Source organism: Pistacia vera, unplaced genomic scaffold, assembly GCF_008641045.1.
Source record: "Pistacia vera cultivar Batoury unplaced genomic scaffold, PisVer_v2 Contig460, whole genome shotgun sequence".
Lineage (NCBI taxonomy): Eukaryota > Viridiplantae > Streptophyta > Magnoliopsida > Sapindales > Anacardiaceae > Pistacia > Pistacia vera.
In genome coordinates, this window is record NW_022196291.1 from 1,431,522 (window position 1) to 1,458,644 (window position 27,123).

The window sequence follows — 27,123 nt, forward strand, 5'->3', positions numbered from 1 at the left end:
AAACACTATTCAATGTACCTTTTATTTTTTGAGTAAGCATCATGATGATCATCATTCTAGGTAAGCGAGGGCTTATATGTTGTTTGAGCAACCATCTATCAGAATCTCGGATGACATATACTAATACCAACTAGTAATAATTTCACAGCCCTAATAATATAGTATTTCTCTACAAACTAACTGTTAAATCCTACTAGCTCGTACCTCAAAGGAGTTGGTCAGCAGAAGATCTGAATCACGGATCCAACCAACCTCGAGTACCCGGTTGGTAAGGACCAGAAGCAAAACCAATGCCAAAAGGGGATCCTGCATGGGATGGTGCTCTAGGATCATTAAAGCTTGTTCTAGGCAACATGGGTGGTTCTGACCTCAAAGCACTTATGCTTTGGTGATTTGAACCATCCAATCGAGGTCTGTATCGGTCCATGGCTGACAAATTCATCCTGTAAGATGCCTCAGGTACTGAACCTAGATGCCCATATGTAGGAGACGGAAATGCTCCCATCTGACCATATCCAGGGGGAGATGACACTAGTTCTTGCTCATAAAATTGAAACTGTTCCCCCAAATTGGAACCACCACGAAATCTATGAGTTGAATAAGGGTCATTATTGTTCATGCCGTACCTCCACCCCATGTCATCAGGAAAGCTAGCCAGGGTGTTCCCACGATAGGCTGATCCAAACTGCATATGTGAATCAGAGTTGGTAGGCTCAAAATGTCGATAACTCTTGCCAACTCCAGTATGTGATGGTATGTCAAAAGATTTGGATGGATGGCCCTCCAATGAAGACACTCCATCGATCATGTTGAGTGGTGAAGGGTAAGGCATTCCCTTGTCACCAAAATGTTGATAACCATCATCGCAAAATCCAGCATGCGGAGGCACTTCAATAGATTTGGAAGAATGACCCTCGAGTGGGGATATACTGTCAATCACATGGGCTGGGGAACAGTGAGGCATTCTCTTGTCACCAAAATGATAATAATCAATTTCGCCACATCCAACATTTGAAGGTATCTTATCACATTTGGATGGGTGACCTTCCATTGAGGATCTTCCATCAATCATGTTGGCCGGGGGACTTTGAGCAATTCCCTTGTATTTCTCACTTCCCAGATTCCTTCCAACATTCTGTTTGTCCAATGGAGATTTTTCACTCATTCCTCTTCCAGCCTTTTGCTTACCACGCTTCCTCTTCCTTGGAGTCTTCTTAGACTGGTTCTCCCCAGAGCCATCACTGCCATTGCTTTCTCCTCCAATGATTTTGTCAGGGGATCTTCGTTCATAAGTTGTTGCTATTTGCATGGGTTTCTCCATTTCAATGTTTTGAGGAAGATCTGCCAGAGTGGAGGTATGACCAAGAATATTTTCTGAACGGAGATCTGCCATCATGGAGGTATCAACATATTCACCATGAACATTTTGCAAAGGAACATCCGTCGCCATGGAGGTATCATCATCATGACCATGACCATCCTCCACTGGATGATCAAGGTTATGTGTCTCATTGCAGTTTCTTTCTGAATCTGATGCTTCCTGTTGCCTGGATATGTGACCATGCTTCTCAGCTATAGCCTTGTGTCCAGCAGCCCAATCACGATGACTCCACAGATAGAGCGGTGGCGCTATTAAGTTCCACTGATCCATTTGTTTGCCATTCTCATCAACAGATCCGGGAAGATAGAATGACTGAAAAGGAAGGTGCCACAATAAGCCACCATAAAAACACACATTTAAAAGAAAAGAATACTTACAAGTAAACCACAATGAAGTTCACAAATCGTTCTAGCTTACCTTTCCTGTGAGAAACTGATCATCCTCCCAAACCAGATCATAAGGTGTTTTCTTTTTGTCCAACCTGGTCGAAGGAAGCAAATGGGTGCATGTGAGACTGGCAGACAAACACAGAGAGAGAGAGAGAGAGAGAGAGTGCAACAGAGCATGTCAGTACCTTTCTGTCTCTGGAGGAACAATCAGAATAAGGAGCTTTGGGTTAAACTCCAGAGCTTTATTAATAAATTTGTTTGCCAAAGACGCTCTAACCCCAAAAGGAGGATTTAGTCCCATAATCTATTGAAAAAGCACAAATAAGATATTGTAAAGCAGTTTCCAACAAGTTTCTGAAACTAATGATGGAATTCTTATTCCTAAAAAAGATGTATTATCTTTCATTACCAATTGGGACCCTGGAGCTAACTCCTCTGGTCCAACTGTCATCCAGTCTCTCTTCTCAAAATTGAAGTCATTCTGCCAGAAAAGAAGATATAAACAACAAATTAACAATACAAGAGCACAAACATGTGCACATACACCCAATAGCGAATAGGAGGAGCACATAGAACAAAGTAATGACAATAATCCAATATAAAAAAGATTACACAATAATTAACTTTATATTAAAAAGACAAAAAAAGGAAACCGGAGAACCAAGAACAGAGACTCAGTGATTATTGACTGTATTTCATTGTCTCAAAAACTAATAATTAGAAGAAAAAAAAAATAAATTAATACCTAATCTGAAAGACAACCTGTTTCTATGCAAAATTTTATATTAAGAGGATGAATCATACAGAATAAAAATATGTGGGCACATTTCAAGAAGAAGTATGCCAATAATATTACTAATTCCAATTATTTTAAATGCAAGCTTTTTGACCGGAAAATTCTTTCTACTGGGTCCATATAAAAACACTGGGTACAGTTGAACTATAGATAAGTCAGCGAACCGAATGTTACCTTAGCTTGCAAAATATCAAAGTTTTTGTACAAGCATGTCTTCCCAGTTTCTTCAAGCTTCTTTTTCAATAGGCAACTAAAGTCATTAGCGCCACAGCAGAAATCAACAATCTGTTCAAAGGAGAACAAATAATCAGGCAATTGACATAAAACTATTGATGTGAAAATAAATGTCAAACTTGATGATAAACTACATGGGAATCACTAAATGTTACTTAAACTGGGAACAAATTGAATCATAACACACTTGAAATATCACCCACCCTCACTCAAAACAATCAAATTTACATGATAAAGAAATCTGCATATTTTATGTGAGTACAGCTGCAATTTCAAAGACAAGAAATACTATACTAACAAATATCTTATACAAACTAAAATGCTACTGCTATGTGATTGCCTCATAATTTATTTAAATTCTGTTAAGATATTCTAGTTTTCATCTGTTATTAAAAAAAAAAAAAAAAAAAAGGCATAAAAAGTCTGACCATGTCTCCATCTTGCGCATACCAATGGAGTTTATCCACCACCTGCGAATCAGATATCATACTTCAGCATTCTTCAATCTTAATGGACGTGATTATATACATATCAAAAATAAAATAACACTGATAATGAAAACAACAATTACGGAATAGCTAACAAAATATATAGTCAGCATGAGGTAACATATTGACATATATTGACAATATATGAGAAATCAATATCTGAACTGCAAAAGACTATACATGAACATACTCCATTCATCCCACCAAGATTACCCTCTCCTATCCTTTCCTTTTTCTTGGCCCACAAGGTACTGTATTCTAAAAGGTATGGGATTGATTTCCCTGGTTGTAAATTACCCCTCTACCACAAGTATTGTCCTCCATAGTCCATTCCCCTTTCCCACAACTTAGAATTAAACATCAAAAAGGTAACATTGATTGAAAGAGTCAACAAAAGATAAAGAATATTTAAAGGAAAAACCTCTGTGTTATAATGAATCTGAACACAATTTTGGAAGTCAACATTTGCTCTCTTAACTATATCATACAAAACCATTGAGCTACTATAATTGTATCATTAACATGAATGTTTTATATCTCATTTTGAAAAACAGAATTTACATGTCTGTAATCAGCCATGTAAACAAGATATAAACAGAATTTATAAAGGGCCAATTGAACTTATAAGCAAACAACATCTAATGGATTAAGGAAATACTAAAGCAAGTATAAATACAAGAAAACCAAGAGGAATTGAAGAGATTAACTCACCTCTTGAAGTTTCTCCATTTTAGTAAAATGGCGACCAAATGATGTATACCGTGCAGCGTGGAAAAAGGGAGCGAGATACACTTTAAGTTTGCTCTAAAGCAATATGAATAAAGAGTGTTAAAAAAAAAAAAAAAGAAACAGTGAGAAAAGAATCAAATAAACTTAAGAATGAAAAGTTGAAGAGAAGAGCTAAGTAAATTCAAATGAATGCCCAAAAAAAAAAGGCAAATCCTCCACAAAGTATGCTAGAAAACCCAATAAATCCTTATTGGTGATAAGGTAATAAAAATAAGAATTGGCAACCACCTTCCACCTAAAGATCTGATTGATAACCTCAGGTTCACAAACAGCCTTTGCATCTTCAATACTATTTCCTTCTTCCTCTAGCTTCTTTAAAGCAGTTCGAACAGCCTGCATATACAATAAAATTACAAACTATACATGTTCAAAAAGGGTAGGAAGTAAAAATATCCTCATCTACAGCAATGGGTCACACTTTAAAAATGAGTATATATACCTCAACTGAGCCCTCCACCTTTCCCATGGAGATGGCCCTGTCCACAACTGCTTTTAATGAGTTTGAATGCGTAGATGGAATTTTGTGCTTTTTTTGAATGTCTTTCAAAGTTACTTCTGAAGCAGCATCTTTCATCAAGGACAGTAACCTACATTGTAATAAATAAATCACAGAATAAGACACAATATAGTGAATGGATCACACTTCAGACTCAGTCAGTCTGCCACTGTATGTGTCTAGTGCTTTAGATAAAGTTAAACACAAGTGATGTAATTATTGTAAAAGCAGGCAATACTAAAATAGGATCACCTCCTTTCTGTTTCAGCATCTAATGAAGGCAGCTCACTCCTCAACATCTTTTTGGCAGGTTTAACAGTTACACTCTTCTGAGGTTCACTGACAGGAGCCAGGGAGGTTCTCTTCACATCAACCATGCAGGACCTATCTACCTCCAGTGAGACAGACCTCACATTTTCCTTCACAGTCTTTCTGGGAGCATCTTTTGATCTAATTTTCGAAGAGGGGTCTGATCCACCAGGTAGCTTTTCAATTTTTCTAGCAGATTCACCCTCCTCCAAGACAGAAGGACAACGTTTAGGCACATTCACAGCAAGTTTTCCCTGGGAGCTGGCTTTTGAGTTGAGAGTTCTTTTCACTGACACAAATTTCTCCTTGGTTGCAGGTATGGCTGACGTCTGTTTTCGTTTCAGTCCCTGAACAATTGTCTTCTTTAGTTCCATACCAGGAAAAATAACACGATCTCGAATTGGAGTTCCCATTTCTTCAACAATCTCATGTTTCCTGTCCAAACAAAAGATTAGCAAGTTCAAAGCCAACAAAATGAAGAAGAAAAGCAACTCATGTAAATACTTACAAGCAATATATCAGAATGCGATTAGGCAATAGATCCGTCCAAGCTCTGGCTATTACGCCTTCTTCTTCTTCGCCCTGAAATACAATGTCCCTGATGAAAACATTCAAGTCTCAAGCATCAAAATTCCATTGAAACACCATATTCTGATGACAATTAGGAAATGAGAGAAAAAAACCGTAGTACCTTGGTAAGCATTTCCTGTGGTATGCCTTGGGGCACCGCCTGCACACAGCAAACTGCAGATCTCCGTCCATCTTATTCTCTCCTTGTTTACAAACATAGCATTTGTGAGAAGGACACGTAAAACATTCTCCTGCAAAAATGCTTTTCCGAAGCTGTTCGACAGCAACTTCATCACCCCGCAAAAGCCATTTTGAGACACAATCGGGATGATAAAAACGACCACAGGTCGCAGAAACACAAGGAAAAACCTGAAAATAGAGGTAGAAGAAGATAAGATTTAAAACATCATAATGCATTTCTAATTAAAGATAGAGGATCAACAAATTAACAAAAAGTTGATTGTCTCAAAACTGTGAAGCTAGTGACTCAAGCATGAATAAGATGTTCAGGGTAACAAAAAGCATGAATAAGATGTTCAGGGTAACAAACTACAATATATCCAACCATGCAAGACTTCTTGTACAGAAAACTATTATGGAAACAGACTTCCTATTATTTTATAAGTTTACGAAATACCAAGGAAAGTTGAAATTAGAAATGAAGTAATGCAGAAAAGCAGGACAGTGAGGCTCCCACAATACCAATGACATAGAGAAATAATGGAGCAGGAAAAGTGGGGACAATGTATGGAGAAGCACATTACTCATCAAGTGATAAGAACAAGAGAATCGCCACTCAGTAACAAATTCCCAAAACAAGACACAGAAAAAAAGCATGGAAAGGCACCCTGTGGACAAAGACAGGTCTGGTAAAAACTAGAAACACCCCCCAATATAACATTACAAAAGCAATAGAAAACACCNTTAGGAAATGAGAGAAAAAAACCGTAGTACCTTGGTAAGCATTTCCTGTGGTATGCCTTGGGACACCGCCTGCACACAGCAAACTGCAGATCTCCGTCCATCTTATTCTCTCCTTGTTTACAAACATAGCATTTGTGAGAAGGACACGTAAAACATTCTCCTGCAAAAATGCTTTTCCGAAGCTGTTCGACAGCAACTTCATCACCCCGCAAAAGCCATTTTGAGACACAATCGGGATGATAAAAACGACCACAGGTCGCGGAAACACAAGGAAAAACCTGAAAATAGAGGTAGAAGAAGATAAGATTTAAAACATCATAATGCATTTCTAATTAAAGATAGAGGATCAACAAATTAACAAAAAGTTGATTGTCTCAAAACTGTGAAGCTAGTGACTCAAGCATGAATAAGATGTTCAGGGTAACAAAAAGCATGAATAAGATGTTCAGGGTAACAAACTACAATATATCCAACCATGCAAGACTTCTTGTACAGAAAACTATTATGGAAACAGACTTCCTATTATTTTATAAGTTTACGAAATACCAAGGAAAGTTGAAATTAGAAATGAAGTAATGCAGAAAAGCAGGACAGTGAGGCTCCCACAATACCAATGACATAGAGAAATAATGGAGCAGGAAAAGTGGGGACATTGTATGGAGAAGCACATTACTCATCAAGTGATAAGAACAAGAGAATCGCCACTCAGTAACAAATTCCCAAAACAAGACACAGAAAAAAAGCATGGAAAGGCACCCTGTGGACAAAGACGGGTCTGGTAAAAACTAGAAACACCCCCCAATATAACATTACAAAAGCAATAGAAAACACCATGCACAATGCTAATTCAAAAAATTAGCTGATTTTGGGTTTTTACTCTTGTTTTATTAATTAATTTATTTTTATTTTCATTTTTGGGAAGGTAGGGGGTGGTTGATTACCAGCCAAACTTATTTTTCACCAACTAAGCTAAAATTACCACTCCAGAGACACCTGTTAGACCTTGTTCTTTGAACGTGGAAGCAGAAGGAACCATACATATGATATTGATGTGCACAAAAACAACACTTAATCATGGTGTGATGCTAACAACCAAAAATATGAAAGCAGATATTTTGTAAATCCAAAAAGAAACCCAATATAAAATGGAAATTCGCAGTCAAATTAACATAACTCATACCTCTGCACCAGAAGCCTTATCAGAGGAACCTAACTTCCCACAAATAAAGCACTGATGTTGCTTATATTCACAATTCTTACAGAAGAAGTTCTGAATTGCCTGCCTCATTGAGGGGAAAAAACGAGTTAAAAGATACAGCCATACAGTTACTAAAGAACAAATAAAATACTTTTTAAATAGGAAGCAGAACCATACTTCCACTTCATCCATAGTAAGGCCGAGAGACACACAGCGCGATTCTTCACCATCCTCTACAGTTGCATGAAATGACCTCATGCACCTCCCTTCACAACTGTAAGATATCAGAATCAAATTCATCAAATATTAACATACCAAAATAAATAAATAAATAAATAAAAATAAAAAAAGGGAAGGAACAACTAAAAGTAAACATATGTAAAGAGAAGCTTGTATCAAGTTTTTGCACTATCTTAACATTTTTTAGAGGGAAGATCAGATAGAACTAAAACAGGTGCCTTATCACATCTATGATGTACAGAATTCATGGTGACATGAGCCAAGCAGAAATATAATCTGATAAACAAGCTGATAAACTCTTACAGTGGTGACTGACAGCATTGATAACAACGATAATGATGTCAATAAGTTTGACAACAACATGATATTGATGAGGGCAACAATGGTGATGATAATGATGAAACCATCAAGAAAGTATACACCAGAGCACAAAATATCAGTCTAGCTTAAGACACCAATTAATATAAAGATGTTGAGTCATAAAGTAAAGGTAGTAGCATATAACTAGATCATTAACTAATGAAAATCTCATACCATAGAAGTGAACCACCATTATCACAAATTGAACAAACAGAATCAAATAAGTCTTCCTCTTCATTGGACTCATCGTCCCCTGCGTCGTCGATCAGATCATCTTGATCATCAACTATAAATCCAGATCTGATCACAGATTGAAGATCCTGAAAAATCAGTCAGAGGACTTGCTCAACAATGTTAAATTTTGAAAATAAATACTAAAAGAAAAGAGTAATAATGGTTCAGAGAGACAAATGAGCAAAGAATAGCCAAGCAGAGAAGCACAAAAGTAAAACCTCATCAGATAGTCTCCTCTTCCTCGGCTTCTCTTCTAAAAATTTGAGAAGAAACTGTTCATACCATATAATTGCCATCATATAACTTGATAAGATGATCATTGCACATAATAATTCAGGTGACAATGAGTCAGAAAAGACACACAAACCTTAGACTTTGCTAACATATCATCCCTTTTAAAAGCTTCACTGACAAAATCCATGTGGTCCACCAAATCATTTTGTGAAGGTCTCACCTCATACAAGCTACAAACCAAAAAAAAACTATCAGAAAAATAATGACAAAGGTCAAACAAGATGAAACCCAAACTTTTCACAAGTTAGAATTATACCTAAAGATCTTAGATAAGTGGTCCCAACTAGATTTCTCAGTTGCTTCTGGATTTCTTTTTGCATATGAAAGGCAATGCACTGTAATCAATATTGTCCTAATAATTTCTTCAAAGCTTTTCCTAGGCTTTTGAAGTTTTATCCAACTTTTTTCTTTAGAAAGCACATATACCTCAGGAGTCACATTTGTAAGATCAAATTTCCATGCTACTACACGCTTATAAATCTTTTGGAGTCCGTTATCAGCAGTTCCATGTAAGAATATATGTAGTTTGTTGCCACTAGCAATCTCATCCTCACCCCATTGAACTGGCAACACAGAAAATGAAATGGGCTCATCTCTCTCATCTACAAAATGGTAATTGGAGACTGGCCCAACGTCACTCTCGTCATCCGAAGATGCCATCATACATCCTTTTCTTCTCAATTGCACCTAAAACAACACATTAAAACTTTAAAATTCACAAGCAAGTTAAGGAACTAAAAAGCAATGAATAATAATCAAAATTCGCTAAACACTAAACAAAAAAGCATCCACAATCAGTGTTAAAAAAAAAAAAAAAAGGCCACCTCTAGGGTTTCACCAACCAATTTTTTTTGCTTCTTCCAATTTTGTAATTTTTTTTCACGGTTTAATAGTAAAACTGAAGTGGCAGAGGCTAACTAAGCAGTTTAATTTTCTTTCCTTCACTTTCTTTTCCCTCTTCAAAAATTTTCTCAATAACAAAACAGGAAATTGCACCGGGATCACAAACAAAAAAATAAAACTAAAATCAATAAATAATAAAACAAATTTTACACTTACCTGATGATCAACCCAACAATAAGTTTAAAACAGATGGATTCTTCATGACAAACTAAACTAACATCTAACGAACTAGGGTTTTGCCTCAGCAGTGCTTTCATTCTAATTTTTTTCTTCTCCTAATTTTGTCATTTTCTTTCCCGGTTTAATAATAATACTGAAGTGGTAGAGGATAAAATAAGCACTTCAATTATCTTTACTTCACATTTTTTTCCCTCTTCGAAAATTTTTCCAGTAACCAAACAGAAACTTAAACCGTCGATCACAAACAAATAATAAAAAATAAAATCAATAAATAACCCAAAAAAAAAAAAAAATTACACTCACTGGATTACTAACCCAACGATGAGTTCAAGGTTTCGGCGTGGAGTGATTCGTTAAAGCTTAAGAGCTCTAATTATTTTGAAAGTAATTGAAACCTAAATCGCCAGAGAAAATCTCTAGTAAAACTCGTGAAAGAGAGATTAAAATTTAAATCGAATGGGAATTCGTACCGCTACTTCATCGGAAGGCTGACGTGGACATGTGGGGCCATTTGAGTCTTGAACAGATTAAGGGTAAGAAAGTAATTTGAACGAAAAATTAAAAAAAATAAAATAAAATAAAAAACCTCTAAAATCCTAATCAAATTTGCTTCATCTCCTCTCTTTTGACATTTATTTAATTTTTAATTTATAAGTTTAAGGGCAAAATAGACTTTATGTAGTCAAATGATACTATTCAGTTAGTTTTGTCCTGACAGCGGTTAATAATTGGGGTTTCCCCTGTCAACCCATCTGGAAACTGACAAGGCTGGTTTTGAAAAATTACTTTAAAACCGATGAAGTTTTCTATAATATAAACTCACCCTTCTAGTTGAAACTGTAACACTCCCGTAATTATTGCTACTATCATTTTAGCCCCTGTGATTGGGTAGATATTGTAAGCTCTTCATAATCAGCAAAATTGCGTCTTGATGTTCAATCTACCACAAGAATTGTTCTATTTACCACAAAACATGTATAGATCAAAATTCTGTTGATTCTGAGATGAACATAGCAGTTAAGCAAAGAAATATCAAGAATTTATAAAGTAATCCTTGTTCATACAAAATTATGTTTACTAATTTACATTATTCAACATTATCAAATGCTATTATTGTCAAAGAATACATCTGAAATAGTCTACCAAAATAATAAAAAAAATATATTGGCAGCACCTCTTTCTTAGGTATAACAAACTTCACAAAATTCTTTCCCCTGTATTCTCCAGATAGGGTAAAGAGATAGTAGGTTTTACCTAACTGTAAATATGTTCATTTTTCTTTCTTATTTCTATCATATCCAATCGCGTGGACGTATTCTGTGTTCATTATCTGACAGGCACATCCTCATTATCGACCTGAGAAGAGACTGTGGAGTCGAACGCTACATCGTCATTGGCCAAGTTTGAAACTTCACCACCCACAGAGGAAGCCGTATCATCGATGGTCAAATTTGAAACTTCACCACCCAGAGAGGAGGTAGCCTCTTCGATGGTCAAGTTTGAAACTTCACCACCCAGAGATGAGGTTTCATCTTCACCGCTAATAGACGGTGCTGGGGACGCCTCAGGAGTAGCCATAATATGGCCATTAGTCAGGGATGCCTCAAGAGTAGCCACACTGTTAGCCGGGGACGCCTCAAGAGTAGCCACACTGTTAGCCGGGGATGCCTCAAGAGCAGCCACACTGTTAGCCGAGTATGCCTCAGGAGTAGCCACACTGTTAGCTGGGGATGCCTCAGGAGTAGCCAAACCATGGCCGTTAGCCGAGGTTGGGGAAGGTGCAGGCGAGGAGAAGGGAGATGACTCTGCCTCTTCCACATGTTGTTGCAGGCTCCAGTACATAATGCTGGCGGTTAATGTGAGGATCATCTTCTGGTTTACCTGCCAAAACATCATGAGAAAATAGAACCATAAGCTCATTATGTTTCTTACTTTGTTGATAAATTTCCTAGAACTGTGCAGGTTTTGTCCAAATCAAATTGATACTAATACCATTAGGTTACACTTGCATTCATACCTCCATGATGTCCTCAGGTAACAAGAAAATGGAACAGCCGAGTTTTCGAGCCACACTAATTATGTATGTAGCATTCAACCTCTTTTCCTCGTCTGTCATATCAATCATACAAAAAAATTATAAGAAACATTGAGCTTATATACCGTGTTTCTATCAGTTGAGAAAAGGGATTTTTATTCTTATATGCTAAAAAATATTATACAAAAATAATAGAGCATCATACCACTTTCACCCTTGGTGACAAGATTCCAGTTCACCACTCTCGGCTCCACGGAACTTAAAAGCTCAAGGAAGAATAATCCACTAGACAGACTCTTATCCTGAAGAATCCAAGTATGCACAAGTAAATCATAGTTCTAAATACAGGTTAAATACTGAAAAAACAAAACAATGCTAAACTTTGTTTAACCTTGAAGCTCTCCGTTTGAGAAGTTCTGCCAGTACTTTTGACTTTGTTGTTTGCCCAATTAAGAATATCTGCATCAGTGATCTCCTTCCCTTGGGAGCGGGATCGCAAGTTTTTCAACAGCTGAAGCATATTATATCTCATCAACTGCCATAGGAAAGCTGAAACAGACATAACAAACTTTGAGCTTTTGTGCGAGTAAAAACTCTCATGCAATAGGATTCTGAAGTTCGGAATTCATAGTCAGTAACAAAGGTCTCCTTTCTATGGAGTACGAGAGTGAAAGAAAACGAAGTTTTGATTATGTCCAAAGTGGCAGAAGAAATACCAAAGAAATGATTGGATTAGATTAGAAGTTTTGTCTAAAACCCAACTGTTTGAATAAAATTTCAAAATCTCAAGAGACTCGTCTCACCCGCCAAGTTCCCAAAGTTTTGATTTCAAAACATTTTATGTGACAAGTTCATAAAGGTACAAAATCGTGAAGCAGGATATGGAATCATTTGAAAATATAGCAATAAAGACAAGACAGAGACATTACCAAGTATGAGCTTCTTATTTCCTTGTACGATATCATTTCCAGCAACATTCACAAGGGAAAATTTCAATTGCTTTCCAATCCTTACAACTTGATTGCAATTCTCTACTTTTCTAAACGGCATCTTAATGGGTGGCTTTGATGCATGCTTCCAGTTAACTGATCCAGGGGAAACTTTGTCTAGTACTTCTAGAAGTATCCATCTGCATGCACAATTAGAATTCTTTGGATTAAGCAGCTACATTACTTCCCTTAGAAGATTAGCCTTTCCAATAGCGTCACATATGGTCGAATTACGAAATTCAGAGATTATAGAAGTCCACAAAAATTGGAATGCCAAAACTGTTCATGAATGAATTTATAAGAGAAACCATGAATGATCCCCTATATGATCTCCTATTACAAAAAAACAAAAACTGATCCACCCTTCATGAAATTATCCAGAATGAATTCAAGCGTCTTGATGATCAGTTGAATTTGTAATAATAGATGCTATATTCTATCCGTGAAAGGCACAATGGCGAGGATTGCTAACAAACAAACACTTACCCAGTCCTGACATCCTCAAACACATTATTACAGTAAGTAGCAACTCCAAGACTGTTAATCCACAGTCGAAAGCATCTCTCTTCTCTAGATGTAAGCACGTCATCTGTCATCATCTCCGCAAATGAAACATTTTTGCTATCTGTAGTCAAGCCACTCCTGCAACAGTACAAAAATCCTTTAGCATCTACATTACTAATGACATTGGTATGAAGTACATGCCCAAAGTCTATTCTAAGAACTTCTACAACATATCATGCTCAAAGAAAATGAACTTCAGCAAATGTTTCCAACCAAATCAGAAAGGAAAAAAATAAAAGGAATGCATAAAGAGTTGCATAAAACATCAATATGCAATACTTTTGTTCATTTTCACCTTTGATGAAATATTTGTGCCACAAATGCAAGATTCAAGTTTGTTGATCCCTCAACTATGTCTTTTGGGGTTAAATATCGTTTGCAGTCCATCTTCTCAGCATGGTCAAGTACCAGTTTAGCTCTTTCACTGGCATCCTTTGTATCTAATGTGGCTGGACTACAGTGTTCCGGTGCAAGAACATTAAGCAGGTAAGCATAAGCCTCACCATCCTGCAAGTACATTAGCAGAAGAAATCAATATAAGCATCTTAGAATAACATTTAACTGTTCTGTAACGCAAACATGATTAATCATCATTCCAATTGCTAGCAGGAAAAAAAAATTATGTGGAGAAATGGTACAATAAATGGAAGACAAAGCAATAACATACAACTGTCTTAGACATAACATATCATGAGCGCTATAGGATCCACAGCTTAGGAAGCAAAATACCTTCAAATCAGAAGAAAAATTTGTGACAGGTTTCTTGTATCCTGCCTTTTTCAGATGGAAATTCATCCATTTTAATAAGACTTTCTCAGGGGCCAATCCCATAAGCTCCTCAACATCCTGCAAATATATAAGATGCATGATAAGATATGGACACATAACATCTCAATGAATAAGTTCTATTGGGCATATTGACATCAATAAACAAAATTTCGTTACACTGCTGTCTTCCACCAATTCCACAAGTTGAGGTGTCTTCTTAAGGTTGAGATCTGCTAACAGTTGGATCTGAAGGTACCACAGTAATGAAGAAAGAGCAAACAGAAAAGTGAGAAAACACATCCCAATTCCCAACACTAGGACCTTAAACAGAATTTTCCTGTTTCAAAAGTTACACAACTCTATGTGAGTCAATATTAGAGTGAAGTTTGGAGGCATACCTTTATAATTTGGGAAATCAATCCAAGTACCAGATGAGACTACAAAAAATACAAACAAAATAGGAAAAACCCTCAGCCTACTAAACACGGCAATTTAATTTGTCCGAAAAATCTGAATAAGCCAAACTTACTCTTCCTTCAATCAGATCCTGTGTACCAATGTTAACCACTGTACAGCCAATAGCCTTTGCAGAGTTGAGGCACAGAGTGTGATTCTCATTCCTCTCCCATGGGTTGAGTACCCGTTTTGTGTTGATAGCTCGTTCATCTATTGTTCCGGGCACAGCAACATTAATTAGCTTACTGCAGCAAACAACAAGATAAAATCAACACCGACACCACTGAATATCAGCTTTAGCTGACACAGCAAAGTAGAGTGCAATTAAGCAGGCCCTGCTTAGGTACCATAGAAGAACTCCATCTTTTGCAAGCTCAAATAAATCGTTCGTAGCTGGGTCTAAGGGAAGAAACTGCTTCAGAAAAGGATCATCCCCAAGATAGCTGTTTATGTGAGCAACATATGATGCTTTCTCTGATTCACTAATTGTGTGAAGAAGCGTGGTCGTGGCAGCCTTAAGAAACGATGAAGAGTTCTTCGCATTGCCCAATTTTGTGGAAGCTCGACCTTGCAAATTCAGATATGCCTGCCCATTCCATAACGTTTAATTTGATACAGAATGAATAATGAAAAATAAGATAACGCAGTATCATGAATTACCCTAAGAAAAGCTTCAAAACCAATCTCATCGCTTGTGTCAGGATATGACTCTGCCAAGATCCCCTTGATATCCTCCTCTGTGAACATAGTACTAAAAGCCTTCAATTTCACCATCAAAGGTGGCAAATCTCCCACTGTAACCTTTCCATTTTGATTCTTTATAGATATAAACTACAAAACCCGAAAAATAAAAGATACAAGTCACACTAAAGTTGCAAAAAGGGTCAGCACATGAATTTCCCAAATCTAATTTCAAAAACAAAATTGACTAAATTCCTATAAATCAAACAATAAATTGCTATGAAATTGAACAAGATAAACTTACTTTAGACTTGAGGCTGCGAAGCTCAACTTGTGTGAACTGGCTTTGAAGCCATTGATCAGAGACAAGAACTCCAACATAGCTTGACATCTCCGCCAACCGATAATACGGAGACCAGTAACTGTATGCCAAACTTCTTCAAACAACAGCAAACTTTGACAAAATTTTGCAACAACCTTTAATCCCAGATTCCAAAAACCAATACCACAATCAAGAACTCAAGCTCAGATCCTATGCTGATAGGAAAAAAAACAAGAACCCACCATCAAATCACCATTTTATGTGGCTTAGCCTGCATTAACATCAAAATCCAATGCAAAATCTGACAAATATAAAAAGACAAAATAATCTAGAATGAGGCCAAAATGAACACAAATATAAACCACAGAACAATGACCATATAATTCTTTGTTATCAAAATTTGTTAACAAGAACATAAAATCACAAAGAACCCGGAAACGAAAAACTAAGGAGCCCGGAAATGAAAAACTAGTATTCAATCAAAATACAGAACAAAATACCGAACCCAAAAGAGAAAAGAACCCACTTTCACAATAACCAAATCAAATAAAACTGTTAACTATCAAAAAAACCAGCAATGAAAACACTGTTCAATCAAATTTACAACACATATATTCAAAACAACGATAAGGAAACAAACTTTAACCTATAAGAACACATTTATTGCATTGCCGCACAAGTATTTACTCCCTAATACAACAAAAAAAATTGGAACCAAACCCATGAAGGAAAACAGAAAACAAATAGAACCCAGATGAACAAACCTGATAAAAGTTAAAAACAAGATTTCATGCTAAGTTTCTTTCAAGGTTTGACTATTTTTCTTCAAGAAATCTTAGGACACAAGTAATATGAACGCGAAAGGATCAATTTTTCTTCATGAAAGAGCAAAGTGAGAGAGAGACGAAACAGATTTTATTACCATACAAGAGAGACAGCGAAGAGTATACTGGCTTTGAAACTCGTTTGATAATGATTTCGGTAGTTGCGAGTGTATGGTTGAAGACAAGACTCGCTTCTTGCGTGTGACAAGTAAGAAGATTTGTGTTTACACGTAGTTAAAGCTTGGGATCTTGTGCAACTACTTTTGTTTCTTTGTGTACGTGGTACCCTGGTTTCATTGATAGTTAAACATTCTTATTAACCCACCGGCAAACTGTAATTACGGAGCACGTTAAAGAGACAACACCATAAGACATGAATTCTAGCTAAAGAAAGAAACTTTAGGAATAAAAATATGGTTTAAGACTACTAATAGAGGGTAGTTGTTGAAGGTCTATTTTCAATTTAATTTCAAGAGTTTTGAAAATTGAGGTATGCATAAACTAGTTTAGATTACCTCAAATCAAATATACACAAAAAATGGTTTAACGGATGTACATATAACTAATCAATCTATAAAATTTCATATTAATATTAAAATTCTATTTTAGGTAATTAAGAAATGTTATGATTTAAATAAAATATGAGATTAATACGACATAAACCTTTTAAACTTGAAAGTATCGTATTAGTGATATTCTAGAGGTAATTTAAAAACGTCATGATTTTCAAGGTTGTGACCAACTTAGTAACTATTGAACTTCACTTGAATTTTAATGTAAAGGGTATATAATAAATAAATGGTAAACAATGAGGTGGAGTGATTAATTGTGTAATTAAATAGATTGTGATATATTAATTAATAATATTATGAGGTGGGTAGATCTTTGTTTTAATGTAAATGCTTCACCATTAATTTTGAAGTATTTGTTAATGCATGACATGGTCACATGATTAAATTGTTGAAGCATATTAAAATCATTATGCTTCTAACGTGGTAATCAAGAATTTTGAATGCTCCAAATAAATATATATATTAATCAAGAAAACAAATTATAAAAATGACCCAATTGATAGTAAAATGTAAATTAAAAAAAAAAAAGTAAATGACTTTTTTCCCACACAAGGTTTGCCTTAATGACATTTCCCACCCAAAAAGTTTCAAATATCACTTTCCCACCTGATGTTTATATTTTGTTAATACACAAAATACAGTTCACTTTCTTAGTCAGTGTTCAACGAGTTACCAAGAGCCAAGACAAAATGGTTTTTTGTAGAGTGGAGGCCGATGAATCGAATGGTAGTGATCGATTGAACATTCTTATTGAGATTAGCCAAAAATCAACTAAGAATAGAAAATTTTAGCTTTACAGTGGCTAGTAATCAACTAGAAATGAATCGTCTGAGTGAGAGGGGTTTTGTAGAAAGGGGGCCAAAGATTCAAATGGTGGTGACAGGGGGAATTTTTGCCTCCAAAATCAGTTTTAGGTAGTAACAAAATATTAACTTTGGGTAGAAAAGTAGTATTTTGAAACTTTTTGGGTGAAAGGGTATTAAGGCAAACCTTGGGTGGGAAGAGGTAGTTTACTGTTAAAAAAAAAAATTGTAAAATGAGTGGGTCACAACTTTTATTGGTGAGATACAGTAGGGCCCTCATGATAAAAGAAATGGAGAAAAACAACACCCGCACCCACAAATAAATCTATCACGAGGTGGGGCTCCAAATGATGGCCCAATTAATCTCTTTATAACAAGCTTCTTTTAGTTTAGACAGGCCAATCCCAATTGTTAATTGTGAGAATCAAGAACAAAAAGATGGGAAAGATTTTGTCATTTCATGCAGCCAGAAAAGATTATTGCTTTAGAATAGGGAGAACGAGTTACACGTACCCAAGGTTTGTCATAATGACCAGTTGGTATCTAAAAGGTTTTGAAACGACAAATAGGTACCTTCCGTCATGTTCTGTTAGTGATTTCTGTTTATTACTGTTTATTAATAGTGAAAAGACTAAAATGCCCTTAAAAGTTTGAATTTTAGTTTTTTATAAATTTAAAAATTTCTAAAAAGCCCCCTAAGTTTACAAATTTAACTAAATACCCCAATATATAAAAATTTTATAAAATAACAAAAACACCCCCGTCACCCGCAGTGCCAGAATCCAGCCACAACCGCCGGAATTTGGCTGAGAAGTTGCGTTACGACACAGACCCGTCGGATCTGTGTCGTAACACGTCGATCTGGCCTTTTCCGGCCAGATCTGTGGCTGATCTGGCCGGAAAAGGCCAGATCTACTACTAGATCTAGCCGTCGACGTCGCAAAACTCCATCTGCGGCGTCGACGGCCAGATCTGGCAGTAGATCTGGCCTTTTCCGACCAGATCAGCCACGGATCTGGCAGGAAAAGGCCAGATCTGGCTGCTGCTTTGACGGCCAGATCTGACCGAAAAGGCCAGATCGGCACGTTACGACACAGACCCGAAATGCAGTTTTCCGGTTAGATTCCGGCGATGATGGTCGGAATCTGGCAGTGAGGGTGGTGGGGGTGTTTTTGTCATTTAACAAACTTTTTATATATGGGGGTGTTTAATTAAATTAGCAAACCTAGGGGGTTTTTTAGAAATTTTTAAATTTATAAAAAACTAAAATTGAAACTTTGAAGGGTATTTTAGTCTTTTCACTATTAATGAACAGAAATCACTAACGGAACATGACAGAAGGTACCTATTTATCGTTTTAAAATCTTTTGGATACTAATTTATCATTACAGTAAATCTTAGGTATGCACAAGTCGTTCGGCCCTTTAGAATATTGCATTCTAATGACAAGATTTGCAGCTTTATTTATTGCATTAAATAATGGTCTTAATGGGCATTTATTTTCATATGGTCACATATTCAATCCCCTAACCCACCGGCCAAACCGACCAAATTAGACTCCCTCCATGTGGGTTTTGCACAACATTCTACATTTTGGCTTTTGGGAAAAGCCAATCTTTAATTTATACGAATTTTATAATTTTCATTGTTGTTCTAAAAATGAAAAGGGTTTTGGTGATGGTGGTCAAAGAAGAAGAAGGAAGGTTGCATGTGGGAAACGAAATTGGAAAGGTATTGGGTTAGGTTACACATTTATTGAGAAGAGATCATGGCATGGAGAACATTAAAATCTATACCAAATCCCATGCCTTTTATTATTGGTATGTGTAATGTAATTACATTATTTAACATATCAATAATGTGATACCAGTAAATCATACATTAATGCACTCAAATATAATATTTTCAAAAAATTATTGTTTATAACCCCAAGGGGTTGCTTAGATATGATTCATTTCTTGAGTTTTTATGGTCAAAACTTAGGGTCATCTACCACAATAATATTGTGGCTTACCTGATCTTTTGGGCTTATAGAATGTTTAATGTATCTCGATGATTAATTATTATTGTGGCTTACTTGGTCCTTTGAACTTGTAAGGTGTTCCTGCCAAGACACCCAAGTTACCAAAAATAAAAATATTATTGATATACATATACAAATCAATATCACATTTTAACTATGAAATAGTCAATATTGTAAGCACTTTGAATACGTGGCTTGTAGGGTATTTAATAGACCTCAGTGATTAGTTATTATTATGGTTTACCTGATTCTTTGCACTTATAGGGTATTTATGCTCAGACACTATGGTTACCAAAAACAAAATATTATTGATATAGATATGTAAATCAATATCACATTTTTTCATATCAAATATTGTAAGCACTTTGAATACATGGCTGAATGTGATTGGTCTGTCACCTGAAACCTGCACATAGTGAGAGAGAGAGAGAAAAGCACAATCTCACTGAGAAATCAAGCAGAGAGAGATTTTTTTATTTTTAAAACTGAAATCTGTTAAATTCAATTACGAGTTTTGGCGCCATCGCGACTGACTAAGAAATAACATTAGCAATACTCTCTCTCTTTACCGAAACCATTCTTGATTCCGCCGCCGCAACTGTTAACTCGCTAAACGGTGTCGTTTGGGATCTCGAGTCGAAGCTTGGCCAAGAACTCACCCATAAGGTTGACTTCATTTGAGTTCAAATCCACATCCTCTTTCAACCACCCCCCGCCTCTACAATCGCAACCCACCGACTGCCACCTACTCAAAGAAATGACCACTTTTCCCTCCAACAACTTCGTAATTCACTCCCTGTTCCTTCAACTGCCTCCTCCAGTTTTCACTCCTTCATGGTTCAAGCTGAAGCACCCGCCGCCGTAGCCTTCGTCGAGTCAATTGAACCAGCTAAAGAAAGTTATTTTTAAATAAAAATTGAAACTTTGCTTGGTTTTTAAGAAAATGAAATTTGAATAATAACACGATTTACTGACAAGCCATGTAATGATATAGTAATGTTACCGGTATGAAACATTTTGTAATTTTTTCTACAACACCATAACAGTAATGTTACTAGTATAAGCAAGCTTGTGAGATTGTTTTAATTACTGTGAATGATGTTTAGTTATATTGAATAAAATATTATCCAAGAACCATTACAGTAACATTATTGGTATGAAGAAGCTCCGTAAGAGTGTGTTAATTACCACAAACGATAGTTTAGTTGCATTTAATTTAAAATGTTGCTATATAATATTAATCAAAATACTGTAACCATTAACCTTACTGTTAAGGTATTCTAGCAAATACTTGATTAATGTGTAATGTTGCAGTTTAATGCTTCATTGCAGTACCCAAAATAAAGTTAGAAGAAGAGGTGGCCAAGGTGGGCTAAACAAACTTTGCGGCCCATTGTTGGCCGCCCAGCTCTGCCGAGGACTAAGGCTTTGACTTGCAAATTAGTATTGGAATCTCTTTACCATTGAATGATTCAGGAAGCAGCTGTGGGATACACGGTCTCCAAGACCCCAGTAACAAAAGGAAATTGGTTTTCATTTTCAATCATGAACTAAGCTTGGTTTTGAGACTGACAGTACTGATGTTTTAAGATGAACAAGTTGCTAACTAAACATTTCATTCCTCTTTCAACCAATAAAGAGATAAGAAAACCAAAATAATTGAAACACAAAAACCACAAAAAGTAACGAGAAAGAAGAAATATGCACGATTTTACCTTGGTTGTCCCAATTGACAGACTATGTCCAGTTGAGTCAATATTATTGTAATACTGTCTCACATCTCTCATTTATAATGAACGTAATTTGTCCTATTGTTTGCTATCAATTACAAGAGAAAAGTATAAAACCTAATGTTACAAGGATTTCTATTCATAAGCCTAAACCGAATAATGAATTTAATAATTTAAAGAAATCTTTTATACAAGTAAGGATTTGGTATAAAAGTGACATGTTTGTATGTTTGGGGCTTAAATTTGGGCCTTTTGTGGCCCTATTTTTTGGGGCCTAGGCAGGTGCCTTGCCTACAGCTTGGGCCGGCCTAACAGCTGAACCTGGTCCTTTTGTTATCAAATCTGAGGCTCTAGTAGATTTTTTTGGGTGTTGGTGTGAGGGAGATTCTCCAATCAGAGGTTTTCAGATGTATATGGGAGTAGAGTACATAAAGGTCAACAATTTGGAGGTTGGTAATTAAGTATACTAACACAGACTATAATTCAGTGCATTAGTTCTTCTATTTGTTTGCTTGTTTGATATAACATGGATTCTGAGAAATATTTTTATTTAGTCTGATGAAGCCTATATGCTTTCTATTCTAGTTCTGACTGTTTAGTTAGATTTGATTGCATGTTTATCATTTCTTTCCGTATTGAACCTTTCGTACAACTAGCTTGTGGGATTTATACCTCAAGGAAATCAGATATAGGGGAAGAAGAAATTAGAAGGTTCAAGTGGATCAGTTATGCTACTTTGTGGTTGAATAATTATGAGTAACAATTCCTATAACACTCTCTAAAATTTTTAGAATTTCAGTGTATAGAAGCTGAAAAGAAATTTAGATATTTCGGTTAGATTAGAAAAACTTTCTCAATAATCCCTGCATATGCAAATAAAAGAAGAATCTCATTCTCCTTTGACAAAATGCTTTGTTTTGGCATGCAGGGGCGTAACATCCAAACATTGCCTTTGTTACTATTAACATGACTTAGAATTTTAGTTAAAATAAATTCATGTTCAGCAGATTAACTTGAAATTTTTAAGAAGCATTTGCAGTCACAAGATATGATCTGTCACTCAGAAAATAGATAGAAACGGAGGGGAATATAGAAAAGATCTATAGAAGAGGAATGTCCATGAATTCAAGAAATAACAATAACCAATAATATCAACATTTCATCTTAATCATCTAAATTTCCTTTTGCAACATCTGATCATTTGGGATTTTGCTTCAGTGGTTGGATTTACTGCTCAAATTAAGTATCTCAATATGACCATACAATAGGAAGAAGAAAATTTAAGTAAGAAAGTGACTTCAAGCACTGCAACACTTCTTTTTCTATATATCCCACTTAGACCAGACTTTAATTAAATTAAGAAGTCTTGTTGCCGTTCCGACTTCAAGTGCCCAAGAACAAGCTATAACTCTCTAGATATGTAAACTATAAGTTGCCTCTCGTATACAGGAAGACGATGACTCCAACAGAGAATGAATATGCTAAATCAATAACAGAGACATTTTTGTTTCCAAGCATAGACCAAGACTTTAATCATATTTCTCCTTCTAATTACAAGTAAATCAACAAAATCAAGCAAAAATTAAAAGATTTTGCACTTTGGTTAACATCCATCGCATAGTTAAATCTACTTTTAAGTAAAATTAATTTTCATTCATTCAGATGTAGATATTAGTATTTTTTTTTTTTTTTTTTTTTTTGGGGTCTTTCTAGTGATTCAGAGATAGAAAGAAGGCCTTGGTTGGTTGGTATAGGATTGTTCTGAGTCTTGAATCATATATAGCGAAGACCAAGATTGATCAATAATTCATGAAGTAGTCCACATTGTATGAGACTTAGAAAAGCATTTACTTGTTGACATGCGTTAGCCACGGTTCAAGTCTCCTTAAATAGTTAGCCAAAGTTTAGTCTAGTCAACACTGGAACCTCCACTGCAACTTTGTGAAATTGGAGAACCTTGCTTATAATTCCTTTTGGGTCAGGGAAGTTTGGTAAGATACTAATTTACGGCAAATTTCATTACTAGCTTGCAAAAGATATCTCAGTTAGCCTCAATTAAGTCTAGTCAATGATAAGATTCCATATTTAATTTCCTCAGCACCTCTTGGAAAATAACATTTGTAATCTACAAGACATCTATGGGTGACCAAGACTTTAATTGATTTCTACAGTAGTGACCCTCCATTTCTCTTCTATTTTGTTGAATTTTAGCTTCACAATTGTTGTAAGTTGTGATATTTATTCAGAATAGTAATTTACGGGGCCTCTGGCTCTTCAACCCTGTGCTCTTTCTTCCGTGCAGGTGATAATTATGAGTAACAATTCCTATGACACTCTAAAATTTTTAAAATTTCTGTTTATAGAAGCTGAAAATTTAGATATTTTTGTTAGATTAGAAAACTCTTATGACAGAATTCCTTTCTTGCATATGAAAATAAAATCAAAATCTCATTCTCCTATGATAGAATACTTTGTTTTTGGCAAAGAAGGGGTCGTAACATCCATCTATTGCCTTTGTTACTATTAACATGGCTTAGAATTTATAAGTTAATAATCAGATCATGTTCAGCAGATTAACTTGAAATTTTTAAAAAGCATTTGCAGTCATCGGAATATGATCTGTGACTCAAGAAATAGATAGAAACAAGGGAAATATAGAAAAGATCTATAAGATGAGAAATGTCCACTGAATTTCAAGAAATAACAATAACCATACATATATCAACATTTTCATCTTAATCATCTAAATTTCCTTCTGCAACATCTACGGTCATTTGGGTTTTTGCTTCAGCATGTGACTTACTACTCAAATTAGAGTATCTCAATATTGACCATACAATAGGAAGAAGAAAATTTTAAGTAAGAAAGTGACATCAAGCACTGCAACATTTTTTTTCTATATATCCCACTTAGACGGGGCCTCTGGCTCTTCAGCCCTGCACTCTTTCTTCTCTGTAGGTAATAATTATGAGTAACAGTTCCTATGACACTCTAAAATTTTTAAAATTCCGGTGTATAGAACCTGAAAATTTAGATATTTCTGTTAGATTAGAAAGCTCTTATGACAGAATTCCTTTCTTGCATATGCAAATAAAAGAAGAATCTCATTCTCCTGTGATACAATGCTCTGTTTTTTGCAATACAGGGCCCGGAACATCTATCTATTGCCTTTGTTACTATTAACATGGCTTAGAATTTATAAGTTAATAATCAATTCATGTTCAGCAGATTAACTTGAAATTTTTAAGAAGCATTTGCAGTCACAAGAATATGATCTGTCACTCAGAAAATAGATAGAAACAGAGGAAATATAGAAAAGATCTAGAAGACAAAGAATGTCCACTGAATTTCAAGAAATAACAATAACCATACATATATCAACATTTGCATCTTAATCACCTAAATTTCCTTTTGCAACATTTGTGGTCATTGGGGTTTTTGCTTCAGCTTATGATTTACTGCTCAAATTAGAGTATCTCAATATGACCATACAATAGGAAGAAAGAATTTATAAAAAGTGACTTCAAGCACTACAACATTCTTTTTCTACATGTCCCAGTTAGACCAGACTTATGTTAAATTGAGAAGTCTTGTTGCCCCGTTCCTCACTCAAGGGCCCAATAACAAGCTATACCCTCCATATTGTAAACTATAGTTGTCCTTCTCGTATACAAGAAGATGATGACTCCAACGAAGAATGAATATGCTAAATCAATACAGAGACTTTTTGTTTCCAAGCTAGTAGACAAAGACTTTAATCATATTTCTCCTTCTAATTACAAGTAAACAACAAAATCAGCAAAAAATTAAAATATTTTTGCACTTTGGTTACAATCCATACATAGTTAAATCTATTTTTTTAAGTAAAATTATTTTCATTCATTCAGTTAATGTAGATTTTTTTTTTTTTTTTTCCCTTGTCTTCTGGTGATTCAGAAATAGAAGAAGGCCTTGGTTGGTCGGTATAGGTATTGTTCTGAGTCCTGAATGATATTTCTTGGAATCATATATAGCGAAAACCAAGATTGATCAATAATTCATGAAGTCGTCCACACTGTATGAGACTTAGAAAAGCATTTACTTGTTGACACGCGTTAGCCCAGTTCAGTCTCCTTAAATATTAGCCAAGTTTAGTCTAGTCAACACTGGAACCTCCACTGCAACTTGTGAAATTGGAGAACCTTGCTTAAATTCCTTTGGGTCAAGGAAGTTTGGTAAGTACTAATTTACGGTAATTTCATTACTAGCTTGCAAAAGATATCTCAATTAGCCTCAATTAAGTCTAGTCAATGATAAGATCCATATTAATTTCCTCAGCACCTCTTGGAAAATAACATTTGTAATCTACAAGACATCTATGGATGACCAAGACTTCAATTGATTTCTACAGTAGTGACCCTCCATTTCTCTCTATTTTGTTGAATTTTAGCTTCACAAGTGTTGTAAGTTTGATATTTTCAGAATAGTACTTTACGGGCCTCTGGCCTCTGCACCCTGCCCTCCTTCCTGGAATCATATTTAGCTAGCGAAGACCAAGATTGATCAATAATTCATGAAGTAGTCCACACTGTATGAGACTGAGAAAAGCATTTACTTTTTGACGCGTTAGCCACGGTTCAAGTCTACTTACATATTAGCCAGAGTTTAGTCTAGTCAACATTGGAACCTCCACTGCAACTTGTGAAATCAAAGAACCCCACTAATTACTTTTGGTCAATGAAGTTTGGTATGATACTAATTTACAGTAAATTTCATTAGTAGCCTACAAAAGATATCTCATTAGCGTCAATTCAGTCTAGCCAATGATAAGATTCCATATTTAATTTCCTCGACACCTCTTGGAAAATAACTTTGTAATCTACAAGACATCTATGCATAACCAAGACACAATTAATTTCTACAAAAGTGACCCTCCATTTCTCTTCTATTTGTTGAATTTCAGTTTCACAATGTTGGAATTAATTTGTAATATGTGTTCAGAATAGTAATTCATGGGGCCTCTGGCTCTTCGGCCCTGCCCTGTTTCTTCAGTGCAGGTAAACCTGTGTTTAATAATATAGCCAGATTATAACAACATTAAGTCATGAATCATGGCATAAGTAATTTAATTTTCCATCTTCAAAACATAACACCATTTGTTTATCAGATATATAACTTCATCATTCATAAACTCTATATAATATTTCTCAGTTTTATTAGAAAGATAGTGTTGGTTGACTGCCACGAGATAAAGAAAGTTTTCAATATATTCAAAGCAAGGACCAAGACTCAAATGAAAACAATCAATAAGGTATTTAGTGTTCTCAACAGGAACACCTAAATCATTCATTTTCAAAGTTGCAACTCTAGTAATGGTGAAAAGAATAATGCTTGCTTTTCTGTGTCACACTACTGTGTCTTTCACATGGAAGACTTTACTTTTGACATGCATTACCACAAATTCAAGTCTCCCTACATATGTAACTTTACTTTACTTTCCAATTCTCTTCTATTTATAATCATATCGTTTTCTTTTGACTCATACAAAAATGGGTTGTCTAGCATGGCCTTATCAACTTCTCTTCCTCCACT

General features: G+C 35.5%; 2 protein-coding genes across 7 annotated transcripts; both read right to left on the minus strand.

Annotated features, from left to right (window-relative positions):
• Nucleotides 1-10,241, minus strand: LOC116145123 (protein ENHANCED DOWNY MILDEW 2-like). 3 transcript variants are annotated; one of them, XM_031430555.1, is made up of 19 exons: nucleotides 10,089-10,241; nucleotides 8,959-9,389; nucleotides 8,776-8,872; nucleotides 8,627-8,680; nucleotides 8,349-8,494; nucleotides 7,752-7,848; nucleotides 7,557-7,655; nucleotides 5,574-5,821; nucleotides 5,391-5,480; nucleotides 4,826-5,317; nucleotides 4,517-4,664; nucleotides 4,306-4,410; nucleotides 4,000-4,092; nucleotides 3,229-3,270; nucleotides 2,741-2,851; nucleotides 2,180-2,251; nucleotides 1,956-2,074; nucleotides 1,799-1,862; nucleotides 1-1,693 (listed from the first exon to the last, which is right to left on the minus strand). In XM_031430555.1, the coding sequence occupies exons 2-19, from the start codon at nucleotides 9,363-9,365 to the stop codon at nucleotides 236-238; spliced, it is 3,942 nt and encodes a 1,313-aa protein (XP_031286415.1). In that variant the 5' UTR covers nucleotides 9,366-9,389; nucleotides 10,089-10,241; the 3' UTR covers nucleotides 1-235. The 3 variants fall into 3 exon arrangements, with proteins under 3 accessions (XP_031286415.1, XP_031286416.1, XP_031286417.1); XM_031430556.1 differs by lacking the exon at nucleotides 5,574-5,821 and adding an exon at nucleotides 6,407-6,654; XM_031430557.1 differs by having other exon boundaries at nucleotides 8,959-9,388; nucleotides 10,101-10,231.
• Nucleotides 10,242-10,822: 581 nt separating this feature from the next.
• Nucleotides 10,823-16,599, minus strand: LOC116145239 (fimbrin-1-like). Of its 4 annotated transcripts, none has more exons than XM_031430673.1 (15): nucleotides 16,523-16,599; nucleotides 15,583-15,815; nucleotides 15,258-15,428; nucleotides 14,945-15,183; nucleotides 14,671-14,842; nucleotides 14,540-14,578; nucleotides 14,319-14,387; nucleotides 14,103-14,219; nucleotides 13,669-13,880; nucleotides 13,296-13,451; nucleotides 12,750-12,949; nucleotides 12,212-12,369; nucleotides 12,026-12,122; nucleotides 11,803-11,894; nucleotides 10,823-11,666 (listed from the first exon to the last, which is right to left on the minus strand). In XM_031430673.1, the coding sequence occupies exons 2-15, from the start codon at nucleotides 15,667-15,669 to the stop codon at nucleotides 11,112-11,114; spliced, it is 2,364 nt and encodes a 787-aa protein (XP_031286533.1). In that variant the 5' UTR covers nucleotides 15,670-15,815; nucleotides 16,523-16,599; the 3' UTR covers nucleotides 10,823-11,111. The 4 variants fall into 4 exon arrangements, with proteins under 4 accessions (XP_031286533.1, XP_031286531.1, XP_031286532.1 ...); XM_031430671.1 differs by lacking the exon at nucleotides 16,523-16,599 and adding an exon at nucleotides 16,365-16,514; XM_031430672.1 differs by lacking the exon at nucleotides 16,523-16,599 and adding an exon at nucleotides 16,365-16,512 and having other exon boundaries at nucleotides 15,583-15,871.
• Nucleotides 16,600-27,123: the final 10,524 nt, after the last annotated feature.

Bases quoted from the DNA above. Each gene is read 5' to 3' on its own strand.
- LOC116145239 (XM_031430673.1), bottom strand. From the start codon at position 15,669: ATGTCAAGCTATGTTGGAGTTCTTGTCTCTGATCAATGGCTTCAAAGC. The intron at 15,184-15,257 runs GTAATTCATGAT...TGGAATGGGCAG, and splicing joins GTTTTGAAGCTTTTCTTAGG to GCATATCTGAATTTGCAAGG. The intron at 11,667-11,802 runs GTATGAATGCAA...ATGTTTTGGCAG, and splicing joins TACCTGAGGACATCATGGAG to GTAAACCAGAAGATGATCCT.
- LOC116145123 (XM_031430555.1), bottom strand. From the start codon at position 9,365: ATGATGGCATCTTCGGATGACGAGAGTGACGTTGGGCCAGTCTCCAAT. The intron at 8,495-8,626 runs GTTTTACTTTTG...CTGATTTTTCAG, and splicing joins AGAGGAGACTATCTGATGAG to GATCTTCAATCTGTGATCAG. The intron at 5,481-5,573 runs GTACTACGGTTT...TGTTTTCATCAG, and splicing joins CACAGGAAATGCTTACCAAG to GGACATTGTATTTCAGGGCG.